Below are 18,889 nucleotides of genomic sequence, written 5' to 3' on the forward strand. Positions count from 1 at the left end.
ATTTTCTTTCTCTTCCCCACATGTGCAGCATCTTTCCTCCCCTTGCACCCATCCCCTTTTGCAGTATCTTTCTATCCCTCCCTCCCATCCCTTGTGCAGCACAACGCTTGCAGCTTCTATCCCTCCCTCCCATCCCTTGTGCAGCCAGAACCCTTGCAGCTTCTATCCCTTCATCCCCCTGGATGCAGGGGCGAAACATCGGTCCAGAACGACGGCCACGGCACTGAACTTCCGAAAAGGGAATTACGAAGGGGTGAGACTCATGGTGGGGAAGAAGATTAAGAAGAGGATAAGCATTGTAAAAACACAAGAGCAAGCTTGGTCCCTTTTTAAGGACACAGTCACCAAGGCACAAAATCTATATATACGCGTATCAACAAGGGATCCAAGAGGTATAGAGGTGAAGAAAGTGATCAGAGACAAGAAAACTTTGTTTAAGGAATGGAAAAGGTCAAGAACAGATGAAAACTGGAATAAGCACAAACAACATCAACGCAGGTGCCATAAGCGGTAAAAGGGGCAAAAGAGACTACGAGGAAAAAATAGCCAAGGAGGTGAAAAACTTCAAGCCATTCTTTCGATATATTAAGGGGAAACGACCCGTGAAGGAAGCGGTGGGACCATTGGATGATCATGGAATAAAGGGAGCGCTAAAGGAGGACAAAGCAATCGCCGACAAACTGAACACATTTTTGTTGCGTCTGTATTTACCGAAGATGATATACACAGCATACCAGAACCCATCAGGCTATATGCTGGAAACGAAGACGGGAAACTGACAGGGTTGATGGTCAGTCTAGAAGAGGTATGCAGGCAGATTGATAGGCTTAAGAGTGATAAATCTCTGGGAGCGGATGGCATCCATCTGAGGGTCATCAAGGAACTGAACAGGACTATAGCTGAACTGCTTCAATTAATAGCCAATCTGTCGATCAAATCGGGAAAGATTCCGGAAGACCGGAAGATGGCGAATGTTATGCCGGATCTTAAAAAAAGGTTCGAGGAGAGATCCGGGAAAGATGGTAGAGGCGCTGATAAAGGAAACATAGAAATATAGAGTATGACGGCAGAAAAGGGTCGTCGGCCCAACACATCTGCCCACTCAAAAGAACCCTCCCCTTAAAGGAACCCTCCCCTTAAAAGAACACTCTCTCTAAGCAATTCCCCTAAGTGAAACCACCTGTTTATCCCATCGTTTCTTAAAGTCAGGCACGTTGCTGGCCTCAACTACCTGACATGGAAGGCCATTCCAACGATCGACCACCCATTCGGTGAAGAAGTACTTCCTGATGTTACCATGAAATCTCCCACCCTTGAGTTTGATCAGATGCCCTCTTGCTGCCGTAGAACCCGTAAGAAAAAGCATATCTTCCTCCACCTCAGTATGTCCTGTAAATTATTTGAACGTCTCTATCATGTCTCCCCTCTCTCTGCGTTCTTCAAGAGAATATAACTGTAGCCTGCTTAGACGTTCTTCATATGGGAGATCCTGGAGTCCTGAGACCATCTTAGTGGCCATTCACTGAACCGACTCCATCCTCTTCACATCATTGATCACCATGACAGACACGGTCTGATGAGGACCGTGATGAGCACGATCTGATAAGCACAGTTTCAACAAAGGCAGATTTTTTTTGACGAACTTGCTGCACTTCTTAAAGGGAGTAAACAGGCAGATAGACAAGGGCGAACCGGTCGACATAGTATATCTAGATTTTCAGAAGGCATTCCACAAGGTTCCACATGAATGACTACTTTGTAAAATTGCGAGCCATGGAATCGAGGGTGAAATACTCACGTGAATTAAAAACTGGCTGGAGCATAGGAAACAGAGAGTGGAGGTAAATGGACAATACTCGGACTGGAAGAGCATCACCAGTGGGGTGCCGCAGGGCTCAGTGCTTGGACCCGTGCTCTTCAACATCTTTATAAACAATATGGACATTGGTACAACGAGTGAGGTGATTAAATTTGCGGACGATACAAAGTTATTTAGAGTAGTGAAGACACAGGGGGATTGCGAAGATCTGCAATGTGACATAATCAAGCTCGAGAAATGGGCATCGACAAGGCAAATGAGGTTCAACATGGATAAGTGTAAAGTGATGCATGTTGGTAACAAAAATCTCATGCAAATGGAACCACTGGCAAGTTTAGATTGTAAACTCTTTTGAGCAGGGACTGTCTTCTATGTGACTCTGTACAGCGTTGTGTACGTCTGGTAGCGCTAAAGAAATAATTAATAGTAATTTGATATAGCCTTCAATCCATAACCCTACTCCCTACTCCCCACCAACCCAGCCAGCAGATTAACAGTTACCCTTAACTGAATCCATGACATCCTGTTTGTCTGTCTTGTCTGTTTAGATTGTAAACTCTTTTGAGCAGGGACTATAGGATTATATTTGAGAGAGGCTACGAGGGACATTTAATAATTTATCTACCTGGGGCTCTTTTCCCTGGAAAAGCGGAGGCTTAGAGGGGACATGATAGAGACTTACAAGATCATGAAGGGCATAGAGAAAGTGGAGAGGGACAGGTTCCTCAAACTTTCGAAAACTACAAGAACGAGAGGGCATTCGGAAAAATTAAGAGGGGACAGATTCAGAACCAATGCTAGGAAGTTCTTCTTCACCCAAAGGGTGGTGGACACCTGGAATGCGCTTCCAGAGGGTGTGATAGAACAGAGTACGGTATCGGGGTTCAAGAGGTGATTACATGATTTCCTGAAGGAAAAAGGGATAGAAGGGTATAGATAGAGGATTACTATACAGGTCCCAGACCTGATGAGCCGCCATGTGAGCGAACTGCTGGGCATGATAAACCTCTGGTCTGCCCCAGCAGAGGCACTGCTTATGTTCTTATGACATGTCTTTCAAGCTTATTCAAGCACAGTTGTGGCTCAGTCCGAGTCTAACATTCCAAGAGACAGGATATCAGGAGAGTCCTCTTGCGAATCAAGTAAGAAACTGCTAGATATGGAGCACTATTTAGTGATAAAATTTCTCACAAAAGAAGGGAAAAAGCCAAAGGAGATCCATGAACACATGACTGCAGTTTATGATGAATCTGTCCCATCATCCTACAAAGTACAATGTTGGAGCAAGCAGTATAAGTGGGGTAGAGAGTCCTTTGAAGATGACCCTCACATTGGATGGCCTGTGGAAGCAACTTCCACAGAAATGTTCAAGAAAGTCGAGGATTTAATTTTGTCAGATAGATGAATTAAGCTGAAGAAATAGGCATTTCAGCAGGTACAGTTTTGGAAAATAATTCATGAAAAGTTGGGCAAGTCCAAGGTTAGTTGCAAGATGGGTTCCAAGAATGCTAACGCCATGTCAGAAGGGTACGAGGCTGCCAGAAAAACTTAGAGATGCTCCATGAAGACAAGTGAATTTTTTTCATCATTTGGTGACTGGAGATGAGACTTGGGTCTATCACAGAGATCCTGAGTCCAAAATGGAATCAATACATTGAAAACACAAGTCATCCCCCACCCCCAAAAAAAGTTCAAGACAGAAAATTCTGTAGGCAAAATCATGGCAGCTGTCTCTTGGGATGATGAGGGACTTTTGCTTCTGGAGTTCATGCCACACAAGACAACACAATGATCACTTTGTAGGAGTCAATCAAGGAGAAAAGATGAGGAAAACTCACAGCAGGCATGCTGCTTCTTCATAACAATGCGCCGGTGCACATCATATGACAATCACAGGCTGCCATCTAAGAATATGAGTTTCAGCAGCTGAACCAACCACCCTGCAGTCCTGACCTGGCTCCCTCAGATTATTTCCTGTTCTGAGTTTTGAAGAAATCTCTCCGTGACAAGCGGTTTTCAAATGATGAAGATGTTGAGGAAGCTGTGTCCCGGTTTGAAGGTCAAACAGAAGAATTTTTGTCAAAGGGGTTAAAGTCATTGCAGGAAAAGTTGATGAAGTGGGTGAAGCTATCAGGGAACTATACTGAAAAAAATAAAATAAAAATTTTTTTTTTTAACTCTTTCTTTCCTGCTGAGGTAAATAATTTTTTTTTTTTCCTGAGTTTTACTTTATTTAAAAAAAAAAAACTCCCTTCATAAGTATACAATAGAATAGATGACATGTACGTTGCATACGCAAGAGTCTGCCAATGTTATGAGCATCTGTGTGCATAAGCATACAACCGCCCAGACAAGCATCATTCTTTGACATGATTGGTCCTTGAAAACTAATGGCAAGTAATTTTATTTTATTTTTTTTTTAACTTCTTTATTCATTTTTAAAACTATAATTGTGCACCGTAAATGATGGATTTACATAAAATATTAATATTACAGCACAATAAACTTGTTAAAAATAATGACAAAAATTATTTTCCCCCACCCCTTTATCCAATTGGCCAACAACTCATAAAATTACCTATAAACAACCTATCTATACCTCTTAAACAGTGTCAAAACATACCCCCTTTCCCAGGATGTGTATGTTTTCCTCAATTAGATAAATTATTGAATGTCCCTCATAGTTGAAACTCCTTTATTAAAAATTGTGTTCTTCATGTGGCGGCTTTGCTAATTATTCTGTTTTTTGAGTTTAGGGGATTTCCTGGACCCATAAGCCTTCCCCTCTCCAGGGTGATCATTGCAACATCATAACACAAAAGGCAAGGGGACTGCAGCTTAACTTTGGAGTCTCCTTCAAGTGGACTTATGTTTTAGTTTGTTCGTGTCAAAATTCTCTTCCTCTTTTGCCACTAGGCCATGGGGGTCAGCTTATAAGAGATCACTTTTATCAAAACTTTCTTAATTGCAACAAGTTTGAAAACAATCTCCTCCTTTCTCATTTTTCCAGGCATGCATGTATTTATTACTTGTATAATAATCCATACGTTAGCGGCAATAACCTATGGTTCATTCTCACTATCCATGTGTTCCATATTTGGAGATTCAGTTATTCAAGCAAAATAAAGAGTAGCCCAGTTTTGCTATTCATGGGCATTTTTGCTTATTCAAGGCCATGCAGACTATGTTCCCACGAGGCTGAAGATATTTATAGAGCTGTGTGTGATTATTGCTGCACCAAAATACTGTACATATTGTACTTATACAAATAAAAATATAACATACATTTATGAAATATACAATATAAGCAAGCTGTTTTTTTACATGAAGGGTATATGAAATGAGTTTATGGTGTTAGGAAGCAACAGAGTCACATAGGAGCCTTACCCCCTTAGTCCCATAGGACCAATGGCTCCATATTCATATTTTCAGTATTCAGGGGGGGGGGGGGTAAAAAAACCTAACCCCAGCAAATAGTGAGAACACATTGTAATTCTATTTCACCCTATTCAAAGCCCTAAATCAGTGGTTCTCAACCCTGTCCTGGGGACCACCAGCCAGTCGGGTTTTCAAGATATCCCTAATGAATATGCATGAGAGAGGTTTGCATATAATGAAGTGACAGGTATGCAAATCTCTCTCATGCATATTCATTAGGGATATCTTGAAAACACAACTGGCTGGGGGGTCCCCAGGACAGGGTTGAGAACCACTGCCCTAAAGAAAGACAAACAGGATGTCATGGAAACGGACCAAGCTATCTGAACAATCGCCCAATCAGGAAAAACACATCCTGACCAAGGAGAACTCAATCATCCTATACCCACCCCCCAAATCAAAGGCACTGCAAAGCAAAAGAATATATGACGGACTACTAGCCACCAGAGCAGCAAGACTAGACCGCCACCTCTCCAATCTGCTGATCACGACGCCCAACTTCAAAACATTCAGGAAAGAACTGAAAACTATGCTATTCAAGAAATTTGTCAAACCTTATCGAACCTCTCCAGATCCCAACACATAGTATATCTATCAACCTTGTAATCTCCCTGGGAATGCCTAGGCCAAATCTTGTTGTAAACTGCCTAGAACTGAAAGTTATTGGCGGGATAGAAGACACCAATGTAATGTAATATAATTGATTACCTGAATTTGTTGGCAGATACAATTTCATTCACTTTCTCTCTGAATTGGACTATGCAGTGCTGTCATAAGGAGAATCCCAGGATGCAGGAGAATAGAAATGTATGTTTTGTTTTTTGGGGGGGCTTGGGGTTGGTTTTTTTATTTTTATTTTTTTAAGGCGCTAAGTTTGCTCTGCAGTCAAACTGAGTAACCTGAAACAAAAAAACTCTCCTTAATTTCTTGTCAACCTTGTCTTGTCGTTTCCAGGTCCTTTCTGTTCTTTTGAAATGTAGATGTTTGTTAACTAACAATGTTCTATGTAACGTGTGCCCCTCTTGGCTTCCACAAAGATGGAGTGGACAATGAGGATTGTGTTCATAGTTAATTTGTTCAGCCCCAATAAGGAATTGTGTCAGGTTACCATTGCATGAGGTATAAAGTTTAACAGACCTTTGCCTGGCCGTCCATCTGTCAAAGAGCGGAGATTGACTACAATCGAAATTAAATAGAGCGTAGCCTCTCGTGGATGCCTAAGAGTAAAACTGAGGCTAATTTGTCTTTCAGGAAACAATTAAAACATGGCTGGCTGAGCAGTTCATAGAACATCAACAAATGGAGATCTGGCCCCTGGGGCAGACGAGTACAAACATGGTTCATTATGACTGAGTATAATTCTTAAGGAAAGGAAAAAGATGAAGACTTTCAATTTTCATTTTATTTTAGCTGTATCATCTGATGCATGCTTATTAATTTATTTTACTTTTTGTTAGTCCCCTGGATCCCAGTGGGTGTATGGCAGGTTATAAATCTTGAATTAAAACTTCTCTGCTGAAAATCTTTAGATGGTGGGTGTTCAGATTTTACATCCACATTACAGATAAATTCAAGAATCATTTAATCAGAACTAAGACAGGAAAGTTATTATTTTCTTTCATTTCCTGTCTTCCTTCCTTCACCATATGACCCATCCTTTCATTTATATGAGGTCTCATGTTAGTCAGGTGCCACTATTTCCAAGATAATACATAAAAATAGGGCCAAAAAAATCTCTCTAAATAGTCGAGAGTAGAGTGATTAAAAGTGATATCTGAAAGCAATATGGAATAATCACTCAGATATTCATAGATACATTCTTTCAACTGTATACAACTGTTAATGAGATTTATGCTCAGAGACACGCTACGAGGAGAATTGCAAATAAGCTGATAAGTTGTTAGAGTTTATTACGCCCATACGCCCATAGAGTTTATTACGCCCATAAGCCCATAGAGTTTATTACGCCCATATAGTTTATTACGCCCATACACCCATAGAGTTTATTACACCCATACGCCCATACGCTTTGAAAACTTTCAAACTCTTCTTTGGTTCCCTGAGGCAGGAACGAAACGTGTCACGTCGGAACCTGCAAGCTAGAAGATAAGTTTGCTGTTCAGACCTATAATACTATGTTTACATCTTTAGAAAGTGAAAAATAGTGTAGCTTTGACCACCTATCCAAGTATTTATAACAGTGACAAATTTTACAACTAGTTTTTGAATATGCGATGATTGGGCGGTGAGGTGGCAGTGTTGGGGTTCACCCCTGTTATCACCTCCATATCTCTGAGCATAAATCTCATTAACAGTTGTATACAGTTGAAAGAATGTATCTATGAATACCTGAGTGATTATTCCATATTACTATTTCCAAGATGGCAGCAGCCCTTCCTGCCTCCCAATTAATAATAATAATAATAATAACTTTATTCTTTTATACCGCCACAATCTTGCGACTTCTAGGCGGTTTACATTCAAGAGAGCTGGACATTCAGCGATGTACAATATGTAGAAGGAGTACAGGCAATCGAAATTACAAAATGTGCTGTTTGCTAAGAATTTCGGAGCAGACCTGTAAAGAAAAGTCGCAGCTTTCAGAAAAAAATAAAAAAATGAAAATTACAATATACAGTTTGTTTAGAGATTCAGAAAGACAGCGAAAATTACAATATATAGTTTGTTTAGAGATTCGGGAGATAGATTTGGGGAGGGTCCACTTGGGATCCCAAGATACTTTTGGTGTGGGGGAGAAAGAAAAGGATGGGAGGTCCAGGGGGCCCACATGAGGCCACCAGAGAAACCTTTGGAGAGGGGGACCAGGGACCGCTTGGGCCACCAGAGACTTGTACAAATGTGGTATTCCTGATTCATTTCCTTTGTGCCACACATGGTTTGCTTTCTATTGTCTATTAGTAAACACCCTAAACAGGGCGATTGAAAAATATTTTATTAATTAATATGCAAAATAATTCTCTTAATGTACAGTGAGAACAATCTGCAGGAGGACCTTTTTGATCAGATTCTAGTCGGAAAGTTGGAGTTCCCTTCCCCATACTGGGATAACGTCAGTGACTCAGCAAAGGTATGGAATCCTCTCACAGCAGTAATTTGAAGTGCCTTAACACTACCACTACTACTTATCACTTACCATATTTTTTGCTCCATAAGATGCACTTTTTTTCCCCCAAAAGTGGGTGGAAATGTCTGTGTGTCTTATGGAGCGAATATTGCATCACAGACTGTGTTGCAGTGTTCTCCCTAGCGTCTTTTTAGCCGGGCACTCCGCCCAACTAATTTAGGTGAGCGCCCGGCTGTCGGCCAGGGAAACTTACAGTATATATCTTTTTTTCGCCTTTTTAAATCCTGTTGGTCCGGCGGTGTATCGGCAGGAGCAAGCTTAACCGCACTCCTGTCCCCCGTTCAGCCCCTCCCTCGCTGGATGGCTGCCTCAGATCTCGCGGCCAGCGGCGCACAAGGCAGGAGTGAGCTTTTTGCGCTTCAGCCTGGCCCCCTTCCGCTCCCTGAATGGCTGCCATCAGTTGTCGTGAGTCCCACCATTTAGGGAGCAGGCTCTAAACCTAAGTGCATCTTATGGTCAGGTGCATCTTATAGTGTGAAAAATACGGTATATAGCACCGAAAGATGTATGCACAGCTGTACATGTTAACATTTAGTCCAAGCTTGGAAGAGCTTACAATCTAATTTGGACAGACATGACATATAGGGTTGGGGATGCAGAACCCAAGGTGAAAGGAGTTAGGAGTCGAAGGCAGTCTCGAAGATATGGGCTTTTAACTGGGCCTTGAACACTGCCTGAGATGGAGCCCACCTTAATATGAGTTACCACCAGCCTAAGGTCAGCCCCTTTTTTCCTACATTTCTCCAGAGAGTGATGGTTGATTCTTAGGGGGAGATTCCCCTTGTTTTTCTGGAGTCTAAGAACATAATAACCTTACAGGATCAGACCAATGGTCCATCAAGCCCAGTAGCCCGTTGTCACGGTGGCCAATCCAGGTCACTAGTACCTGGCGAAAACCCAAAGAGTAGCAACATTCCATTCAGAATCCTAAAGAATAGCAAGATTCCGGAATCCCAAACTGTAGCAATATTCCATGCTACCAATCCAGGGCAAGCAGTAGCTTGCCCCATGTCTTTCTCAATAACAGACTATGGACTTTTCCACCAGGAACTTTTCCAAATCTTTCTTAAAACCAGCTACGCTCTCAGCTCTCTTGTCTATCCCATTGCCTCTTTTCCAGAGATCTCCCTATACACTGCATTCTTCTGTCATTTGTGCCAATTGAAGGCCCCCCCATTTCCCTTGGTAGATTGATGGAAGAGTCTGTGGACAGAGTTAGAAAATTGGAGTGCAGTTTCCAAAATGCTTTGGTGTTAGTCTAGAAATATCTTACTTACACCAAAGTACAAACCCAAAGTGATGCATAAGAGTAATAGAATAAGAAGAGAACTAGTTTATCATTATTGTAACGTCAAAATATATATAAAAATAAATATACCACTCCTATTTGATTGGGATACAAGATGATGGTTTTTTTATGAGTGTCTTTGATATATAATGTAAAGTCTGTTATTTTTATGTATGTATTAACTGTCACCTGCTTAGTTGATAAGCAGGATAGACAAACCTATTTAATTACCCCTCCTTGAAATCTTACCAATACAAAAAGTTTCTAGATAGAATGTTATCATTCCAGGCAGCTAGGCTGAACACATGGCTTGGAAAGCCCATACTTGAGGCCACTACATACGCAGACTTTAGAAAATCCCTGAAAACTCGACTGTTTAACAAATTCTAAATTCCCATACCCAACTCTTCCTCGCCATGACCCTTCCACCTCGCCCCCTAATTCCAAGGTCCGAAACTAATTATACTTTCCACCTTGAATCTTATGTACTGACATAATGTATCTTTATTGTAACCCACCTGCACCCCATGTACTGACAAAACATATCTTTATTGTAACCCATGTACTGACTAAATGTATCTTTATGGTAACCCACCTGTATCCCTTACACTGACAAAATGCACCTTGAGAGTAAACCACTTGTATTGTAACCCACTTGCATCCTATGTACTGACAAAATATACCTTTACTATAACCCACTTGTATCCCATGTACTGACAAAATGAATCTTTAATGTAAACCACTTGCATCCCATGTACTGACTAAACGTATCTTTATTGTAAACCGTTTCTATCCCATGTACTGTCAAATGTATCCTTATTGTAAACTGCTTCGAACTTCACGGTATAGCAGTATATAAGAAATAAATTATTATTATTATTAAATAGTGTTACATCAGTATGCTGGGCTGATCTCGCATTCCCCTTCCTCTTAGTATGGGGCATATCGGCAAAGTAAGTGGCGGCTTTCCAAAATTTGTTTTAAAGTTTTTTGAAGAAAACGCTAAGCCTTTGAGCTCAGCTAAATGGCGTCCGCCATCTTGAATTCCCTCCTTCTTAAAGTTGATATTCTATCTTCCAAATGTCACCTTCTTTTGCAGCTAATTAGACCTGGATGGACCGTTCGGGTCTTTATCTGCCGTCATCTACTGTGTTACTATGTTTTATTGTGAAATAATGGTAGTAGATGATGGGAGGGATGTTAGTGAAAGAGAGTACCCAAGAAAAGGACTTGGGGGTAATGGTGGACATGACAATGAAGCCGACGGCACAGTGCGCAGCGGCCGCTAAGAGAGCGAATAGAATGCTAGGTATAATAAGAAGGGTATTACTACCAGAACGAAAGAAGTTATCCTGCTGTTGTATTGGGCAATGGTGCGCCCGCATCTGGAATACTGTGTCCAATATTGGTCGCCGTACCTTAAGAAAGACATGGCGTTACTAGAGAGGGTTCAGAGGAGAGCGACACGTCTGATAAAAGGGATGGAAAATATTTCATACGCTGAGAGATTGGAGAAACTGGGTCTCTTTTCCCTGGAGAAGAGGAGACTTAGAGGGGATATGATAGAGACTTATAAGATCATGAAGGGCATAGAGAGATAGGAGAGGGACAGAAAGAGAGAGAGAGAGAAAGAGAGATAGAAAGGAAGAGAGACAGAAATATATATATATAGAGAGAGAGAGAGAGAAAGAGAGACAGAGAGAAATAGAGAGAGAGAGAGAGAAAAAAAAAGAAAGAGAGAGAGAGAAAGGGAGAGAGACAGAAATAGAGATAGATAGATAGAGAAAGATTGGGGGAACTGGGACTCTTTTCCCTGGAGAAGAGGAGACTTAGAGGGGATATGATAGAGACTTACAAGATCATGAAGGGCAAAGAGAGAGTGGAGAGGGACAGAAAGAGAGAGAGAGAGGGAGACAGAGAGAAAGAGAGATAGAAAGGAAGAGAGACAGAAATATATATAGAGAGAGAGAGAGAGACAGAGAGAAATAGAGAGAGAGAGAGAAAAATAGAAAGAGAGAGAGAGAAAGGGAGAGAGACAGAAATAGAGATAGATAGATAGATAGATTGGAGGAACTGGGACTCTTTTCCCTGGAGAAGAGGAGACTTAGAGGGGATATGATAGAGACTTACAAGATCATGAAGGGCATAGAGAGAGTAGAGAGGGACAGATTCTTCAAACTTTTGAAAAATAAAAGAACGAGAGGGCATTCGGAAAAGTTGAAAGGGGACAGATTCAAAATGAATGCTAGGAAGTTCTTCTTTACCCAACGTGTGGTGGACACCTGGAATGCGTTTCCAGTGGGCGTAATAGGGCAGAGTACGGTACTGGGGTTCAAGAAAGGATTGGACAATTTCCTGCTGGAAAAGGGTATAGAAGGGTATAGATAGAAGATTACTGTGCAGGTCCTGGACCTGTTGGGCCGCCGCGTGAGTGGACTGCTGGGCGCAATGGACCTCAGGTCTGACCCAGCGGAAGCAATGCTTATGTTCTTATGAATGGCTGAGAGATAATCCATAGGCTCAAATGATATAATCTTATGATTTTTCCTGATGTGACTTCTTAAGATGTTCAGACCTGAATTGTGTATGTGATACTGTGAGCTGCCTTAGATAAAAGCGGATTAGAAATGTTCTAAACAAAATAAAATAAAATGGTACACCATCAAAAGCGTGCCGGACTTTGGCGCGCCGACAATCCCGCAGTGACATTTGCGCACAGGACATATACGCACTGCCACTTCTGCCGCTTTAAGCCTTTCCATTAACGCTGTAAGTGGGGTTTTGGGGGGGAACCCCCCCAGTGCATTTACAAGTCCTCAAGCTCCCTTTCCCGTTCTCCTTTCCGTTTTCGCTGTTCGAGTGTTTTCAGTGTAGTGGGGAGGGGGGTTCCCCTTCCCCAACGGGAGCACGAGGACTTGTAAATGTACTGGGGGGTTCCCACACACACACCCTCACAGCGCTAATGGAAAGGCTTAAAAGCAGCGTAAGCAGCGGCACGCAAATGTCACTGCGGGATTGTTGAGGCACCCAACATGCTTTTGACAGGTCACCAAATAAAATGGGCCGCAATGCAGTGCTCCATGGAGGCAGTGCATGCAAATAGATCTCATACATATTCATTGGGGAAATCCTAAAAATCCCACTGGATTGCGGCCCTCGTTGCCCACCCCTGCCATAGGTGATTACCTAGTTTCTCTGGGCAAATTTATAATAGTGCATCCAGCAGTAAAGCTGCATATTTAATTTCAAGCATGTGCAAAAACAATCTAGTTTTCAAAGTATATGCATAAAGTGGGACTTAATATGCTTCATAGGTAAATATACTGTGTATTTTTACCTGTCATAAAATGTGACTTCAAGTTTACATGTAAATGGCTTACCGATTGCATACATAATTCTTAAGCAATTTAAGTTATGTGAATATAAGAACATAAGAACATAAGCAATGCCTCTGCTGGGTCAGACCTGAGGTCCATCATGCCCAGCAGTCCGCTCACGCGGCGGCCCAACAGGTCCAGGACCTGTGCAGTAATCCTCTATTTTTACCCCTCTATCCCCTTTTCCAGCAGGAAATTGTCCAATCCTTTCTTAAACCCCTGTACTGTACTCTGCCCTATTACTCCCTCTGGAAGCGCATTCCAGGTGTCCACCACTCGTTGGGTAAAGAACTTCCTAGCATTCGTTTTGAATCTGTCCCCTTTCAACTTTTCCGAGTGCCCTCTTGTTCTTTTATTTTTCGAAAGTTTGAAGAATCTGTCCTTCTCTACTCTCTCTATGCCCTTCATGATCTTATAAGTCTCTATCATATCCCCTCTAAGTCTCCTCTTCTCCAGGGAAAAGAGACCCAATTTCTCCAATCTCTCAGCGTATGAGAGGTTTTCCATCCCTTTTATCAAGCGTGTCGCTCTCCTCTGAATCCTCTCGAGTAACGCCATTTGCTAATTCAGTTATTCGCGAGTCTCAAAACCACCCCGCCTCCCAGATCTCTCCACAACTTACTTTTAAAGCCTGATGGTCTAGCAGTGAAGCAGGGCAGGAGCGATCTTCCTTCGCTCCTGCCCCATTGCAGAACTGTGATAAAAAATGGCTGCCGTAAGTTCCTTCGTTTTCATGAGACCGCAGCGAGAACTCGCAGCAGCCATTTTTGGTTGCGACTCTGCATGGTGGTGAGAAGTCTTGGAGGGGAGGGTAAGGGTGGTTTAGAGTCAGCCCTAAAGTTATTTTGCGCATTTTTGTTATTCGCAAGAGGGGCTGTGCCCCTAACCTCCGTGAATATGGAGAGGGGTGTACTTGCAAAACGCTAATCATCCTTTGTAGTGGAGGAGAAACCCAATGGTTAGTGCATTGGGATTTGATCCGTGCAAACTGGGTTCAATTCCCAGTGCAGCTCCTTATGATTCTGGGCAAGTCTCTTAACCCTCCATTGCCCCAGATATAAAAAATGTAGATTGTGAGCCCACTAGGGACCAGTACCTGCATATAATCTGTACAGCATTACATAATTCTAGAGAATGATCACCCAGAACATTGCCATTCCCATAGTGATAGAAAGTTCAATGCAAGAAAACCAAGACATTGTGAAAATGGAAAAATGCACAAGGACAGCATTTACTACCATGTTTCCCCCCCAAATAAGGCGCTGTCTTATATTAATTTTTGGCCCAAAAAACGCACTAGGTCTTCTTTTTTTTATGTACAGTTATCATCTCTCCCTTCCTCTCCTCCACCCAATTCTTCCTCTTTCCAACCTCCCCCCCCCTCCATGTGCAGCATCTTTCCTCCCCTCTCACCCATCCCCTTGTGCCTTCCCTCCCTCCCATCCCTTGTGCAGCAGAACCCTTGCACAGCTTCAGTCCCTCCCTTCCGCCTATCCCCCTGTGCAGCATCTTTCTATCCCCCCTCTTCTGACGCATCACTGATGATGTCATCAGCAACGCGGCACACGGAACGCCCGGGAGGGAGAAGAGAAGGCTGCAAAGCAGCCTGATTAGATTTTTGCCGATGTTGCCGTTTGCAAGGAATATGGGTCTCGTGGTCGGTGGCATTCTAATGGGAGGGAGAGATGGATGTGTCAGCGGGGGTTTGGCTGCAGGGCGCAGCATGACAGGAAGCACTGCTGCTGGCAACTAGGGCTTATTTTTGGGGTAGGGCTTATATTAAGACCAACCCCAAAAATTATGCTAGGGCTTATTTTCGGGGTAGGTCTTATTTTCGGGGAAAACACATAAGAACATAAGAACTACTCCAGCATTGATTTCTCAAACTTCGTTAATCAATAAAAATAAAAAAGGAGTCGCCTCAAGATGGTATGTTCTATTAAGAAAATCTTTGAATTATTCCCTGTCGAAGGTGATGAATGCCTGGCATGGAGATTTGGGACTATCTTTAGAGGATGAAATTTGGCAGGCAGTCTGGAAAAATTTGTTTAAATCCTCTCGATCTGCCAGCATTCTTCAATCTATGTTCTTTATGTTGCATAGAACTCACTGGACCCCAATTAAGGTAGCAAAACAACTGCCATCTCTGGGTGAAGAAGAACTTGTTTGTACGGAATCTATCCCCTTTTAACTTTAGAGAGTGCCCTCTCGTTCTCTCCACCTTGGAGAGGGTGAACAATCTCTCTTTCTCTACTAAGCCTATTCCCTTCAATATCTTGAATGTTTCGATCATGCCCCCTCTGTCTCCTCTTTTCAAGGGAGAAGAGGCCCAGTTTATCTAGCCTCTCATTGTACAGAAACTCCTCCAGTCCCTTAACCATTTTTGCCGCTCTTCTCTGGACCCTTTCGAGTAGTACTATGTCATTTTTCATGTACGGCGACCAGTGTTGGATGCAGTATTCCAGGTGGGGGCACACCATGGCCTGGTACAGCGGCATGATAATCTTCTCCGATCTGTTTGTGATCCCCTTCTTAATCATTCCTAGCATTCTGTTCGCCCTTTTTGCAGCCACGCATTGTTCAGACTACTTCATTGACTTGTCTACATGTACTCCCAAGTCTCTTTCCTGGGGGCTCTCTCAGAGTACAGCACCGGACATCCTGTATTTGTGCATATGATTTTTGTTACCGACATGCATCACCTTGTATTTATCCATGTTGGACCTCATTTGCCATTTCGCGGCCAATTTCTCAAGTGTGTGTGTCTCATTGTAGGTCTTCGCAATCCTTCTGTGTCCTCACTACTCTGAATAACTTTGTTTCGTCTGCAAATTTAATCACCTCACTCGTCGTACCGATTTCCAGGTTATTTATAAATATACTGAAGAACATGGGCCTGAGCACCGAACCCTGTGGCACTCCACTCGTGATGCTTTTCCAGTCAGAGTATTGTCCATTTACCCCCACTCTCTGTTTCCTATCCGCCAACCAGTTTTTAATCCACGTGAGTATATCGCCCTCTATTCCATGACTCGCAAAATTTTGAAGTAGACGTTCATGCGGGACCTTGTCAAACGCCTTCTGAAAATCTAGATATACGATGTCGACCAGGTCACCCTTGTCTATCTGCCTGTTTACTCCCTCGAAGAAGTGCAGCAAGTTTGTCAAGCAAGATCTTCCTTTGCTGAAGCCGTACTGGCTGGTCCTCATCAGATTCTGTCCGTCAAGGTGAGTGATGATTCGGTCCTTTATCAGCGCCTCTACCATCTTTCCTGGTACCAAAGTCAGACTCACTGGTCTGTAGTTTCCCAAATCTCCCCTCGAACCTTTCTTTAAGATCGGCGTAACATTCGTCACTTCCCAGTCTTCCGGAATCCTTCCTGATTTGATTGACAGATTGGCTATTAGTTGAAGCAGTTCAGCTATAGCCCTTTTGAGTTCCTTGATTACCCTCGGGTGGTAATAGAAGTGTCAGTACCAAGTGACTTCTTTTGTTCTACATGTGGAGAAAGAAGATCCTCAGAGACCAAGAAAAATATGATGAAACCCTGCAAAAATTATTCCAGTCACTGGCAGAGTAAAGGGGGAGGGGGAGTGCTGGGGGGATGGTCTGCCAAGGGCGTGGTCTATGTAAAGGGCGCAGGCACCTGTCTTCCTCTCCGCCTCCCCTGCCGTGTGCTGGTGCCTCCTTCCAATCCCTCAGCTTACTCTTATAAAGACTTTAAAATACAATTGAAAACCTATCTATTTTCTAAATACTTGACCAACTAATTCTCTTCATTCTCTAATGGTAAACTGCTTGAGTTTTCACAGTTGCAACATAAATATGGCCTCAATAAATCAGAAAGTTTTAGATGGTTGCAACTGAAGCAGGCCATTCAGGCGGGGTTCCCTGAGTGGAAAAACCTTAATAATCAAAATAGTATGGAGTTCTTATGCTTTCAGGCGGTCTTCCTGGGTCACCAGGCTGCCCAGTGGTATAAATTGCTGACTGGATTTCTTAAAAAGAAACCAAACACCGGTCTGAGAGACATTTGGAGCATTGAGATCAAGCATCAAATTTCTGCATCTCGATGGCCACAAATTTGGACTTGGAGGATGAGATGTACAGTGTCAGCATCTATGAGACAAACATGGTTTTTTCTGTTACATAGAGCAACCAAGTCTCCAATCTATTGACAACAACCCCAAACTACAAGATGTTCAGAAAGGAAATAAAAACTATACTCTTCAAGAAATCCCTTAATAAAGCTTAATACCATGATAAGTAGAACAAAATAAAGTCACCGCACTCATCAATACACTCAGTAAACTTATTTTTTGTTTAGAACTCTGCTCAGAGACATGAAGGCTGATTACTCGGCCTCACCTACCAATCATTGCAGTGTTCAGAAAAGATTTTTAATTTGAAGTTCCTATTAATAATGCGCTAGCCAAAAGGCTATGCTGAAAATATAAATGCTTTCATGAATTCTATGAATTATAAAAAATGACTTAACTTTGAATAGTGACTGGTTCCGACGTGCATGTTTCGTTGCTGCGTCAGGGAACCGACAATACAGCTAGGTTTAAAGCTGGTAGTGAAGTCACATGAAATTAAAAAGCTAGGTCTCTCAAGAAAATGTTTCTTCTTAGATGTCTCAGCTGTTTTGAGACATCTAAGAAGAAACATTTTCTTGAGAGACCTAGCTTTTTAATTTCATGTGACTTCACTACCAGCTTTAAACCTAGCTGTATTGTCGGTTCCCTGACGCAGCAACGAAACGTGCACGTCGGAACCAGTCACTATTCAAAGTTAAGTCATTTTTTATAATTCATAGAATTCATGAAAGCATTTATATTTTCAGCATAGCCTTTTGGCTAGCGCATTATTAATAGGAACTTCAAATTAAAAATCTTTTCTGAACACTGCAATGATTGGTAGGTGAGGCCGAGTAATCAGCCTTCATGTCTCTGAGCAGAGTTCTAAACAAAAAATAAGTTTACTGAGTGTATTGATGAGTGCGGTGACTTTATTTTGTTCTATTAATCTCTTTAGTCACTCGACAGTAACCTTGATTTGAAAGAGTTACCCCTGTATATCTTTAATACCATGATAAAGCTTAACCCCCCTCTTACCATCCCCTCCCTAACCCCAGATCCTACTTTTCCCTCTCTTGGAAACCTTCTCTGATCTAACGTTGTAACCCTTCTTCCATAACTCTTTTTGTAATCCGCTTTGAACCGAAAGGTAATGGCGGAATTGAAATCTGTAATGTAATGTAATGTAATTATGGACCCCTATTCGGTTACAAAAATTGGATAGCTCTAAGTCTAATAAATGTTGGCACTGTCATCTCGAAGCAGGGACTTTAGATCATTTATTATTCTAGTGTCCATTTATTATGACTTTTTGGAAATCAATTTGGGACCAAATTAATTGTTTATTAGAAAACCCAGTGGCATTGTCATATGATACTGTATTATTTGGTATGTCAATGAGAGCAAAGAGTCAGATATCAAATAATAACAAGCTATTACTCATAATGACTGGGGTTGCCATTCAACAAATTACTTATAACTGGAAGAACTGGAGTAGAATAAATTATAATTTTGGGTGGAATTCATTATGTCATATGTATAAAATGGAAAGAGTAATAACAACACAGCGAGAATATATTAGGAAATTTCAAGATGTGTGGGAGCCATTACCAAAATTTTGTAATGATTAGATGTTACTTTTCCCTTAATTCTTTTAAGTTCATTTTTCAGGGAGGGGGGGATTTTAAGTATAACATCTTATATAAAGTAATTTAATTACTTGTTATGAAGGGGTGGGAAGG

General features: G+C 41.9%; 1 protein-coding gene across 3 annotated transcripts in view; it reads left to right on the top strand.

The window, feature by feature from the left end:
- Positions 1-18,889, top strand: part of DCLK2 (doublecortin like kinase 2) — a 330,587-nt gene that overhangs the window by 271,471 nt on the left and 40,227 nt on the right. For all 3 annotated transcript variants that reach the window (XR_004539097.1, XM_033940515.1, XM_033940524.1), the window contains one exon: positions 8,249-8,345. Coding sequence is in view for 2 of the 3 variants with exons in the window: in XM_033940515.1 (XP_033796406.1) it covers positions 8,249-8,345 (97 nt within the window). In the remaining variant the exon portion in view is untranslated. The remainder of the gene's footprint in view (positions 1-8,248; positions 8,346-18,889) is intronic.

The sequence above is a fragment of the Geotrypetes seraphini genome, chromosome 1, assembly GCF_902459505.1.
Source record: "Geotrypetes seraphini chromosome 1, aGeoSer1.1, whole genome shotgun sequence".
NCBI classification, from domain to species: Eukaryota; Metazoa; Chordata; class Amphibia; order Gymnophiona; family Dermophiidae; genus Geotrypetes; species Geotrypetes seraphini.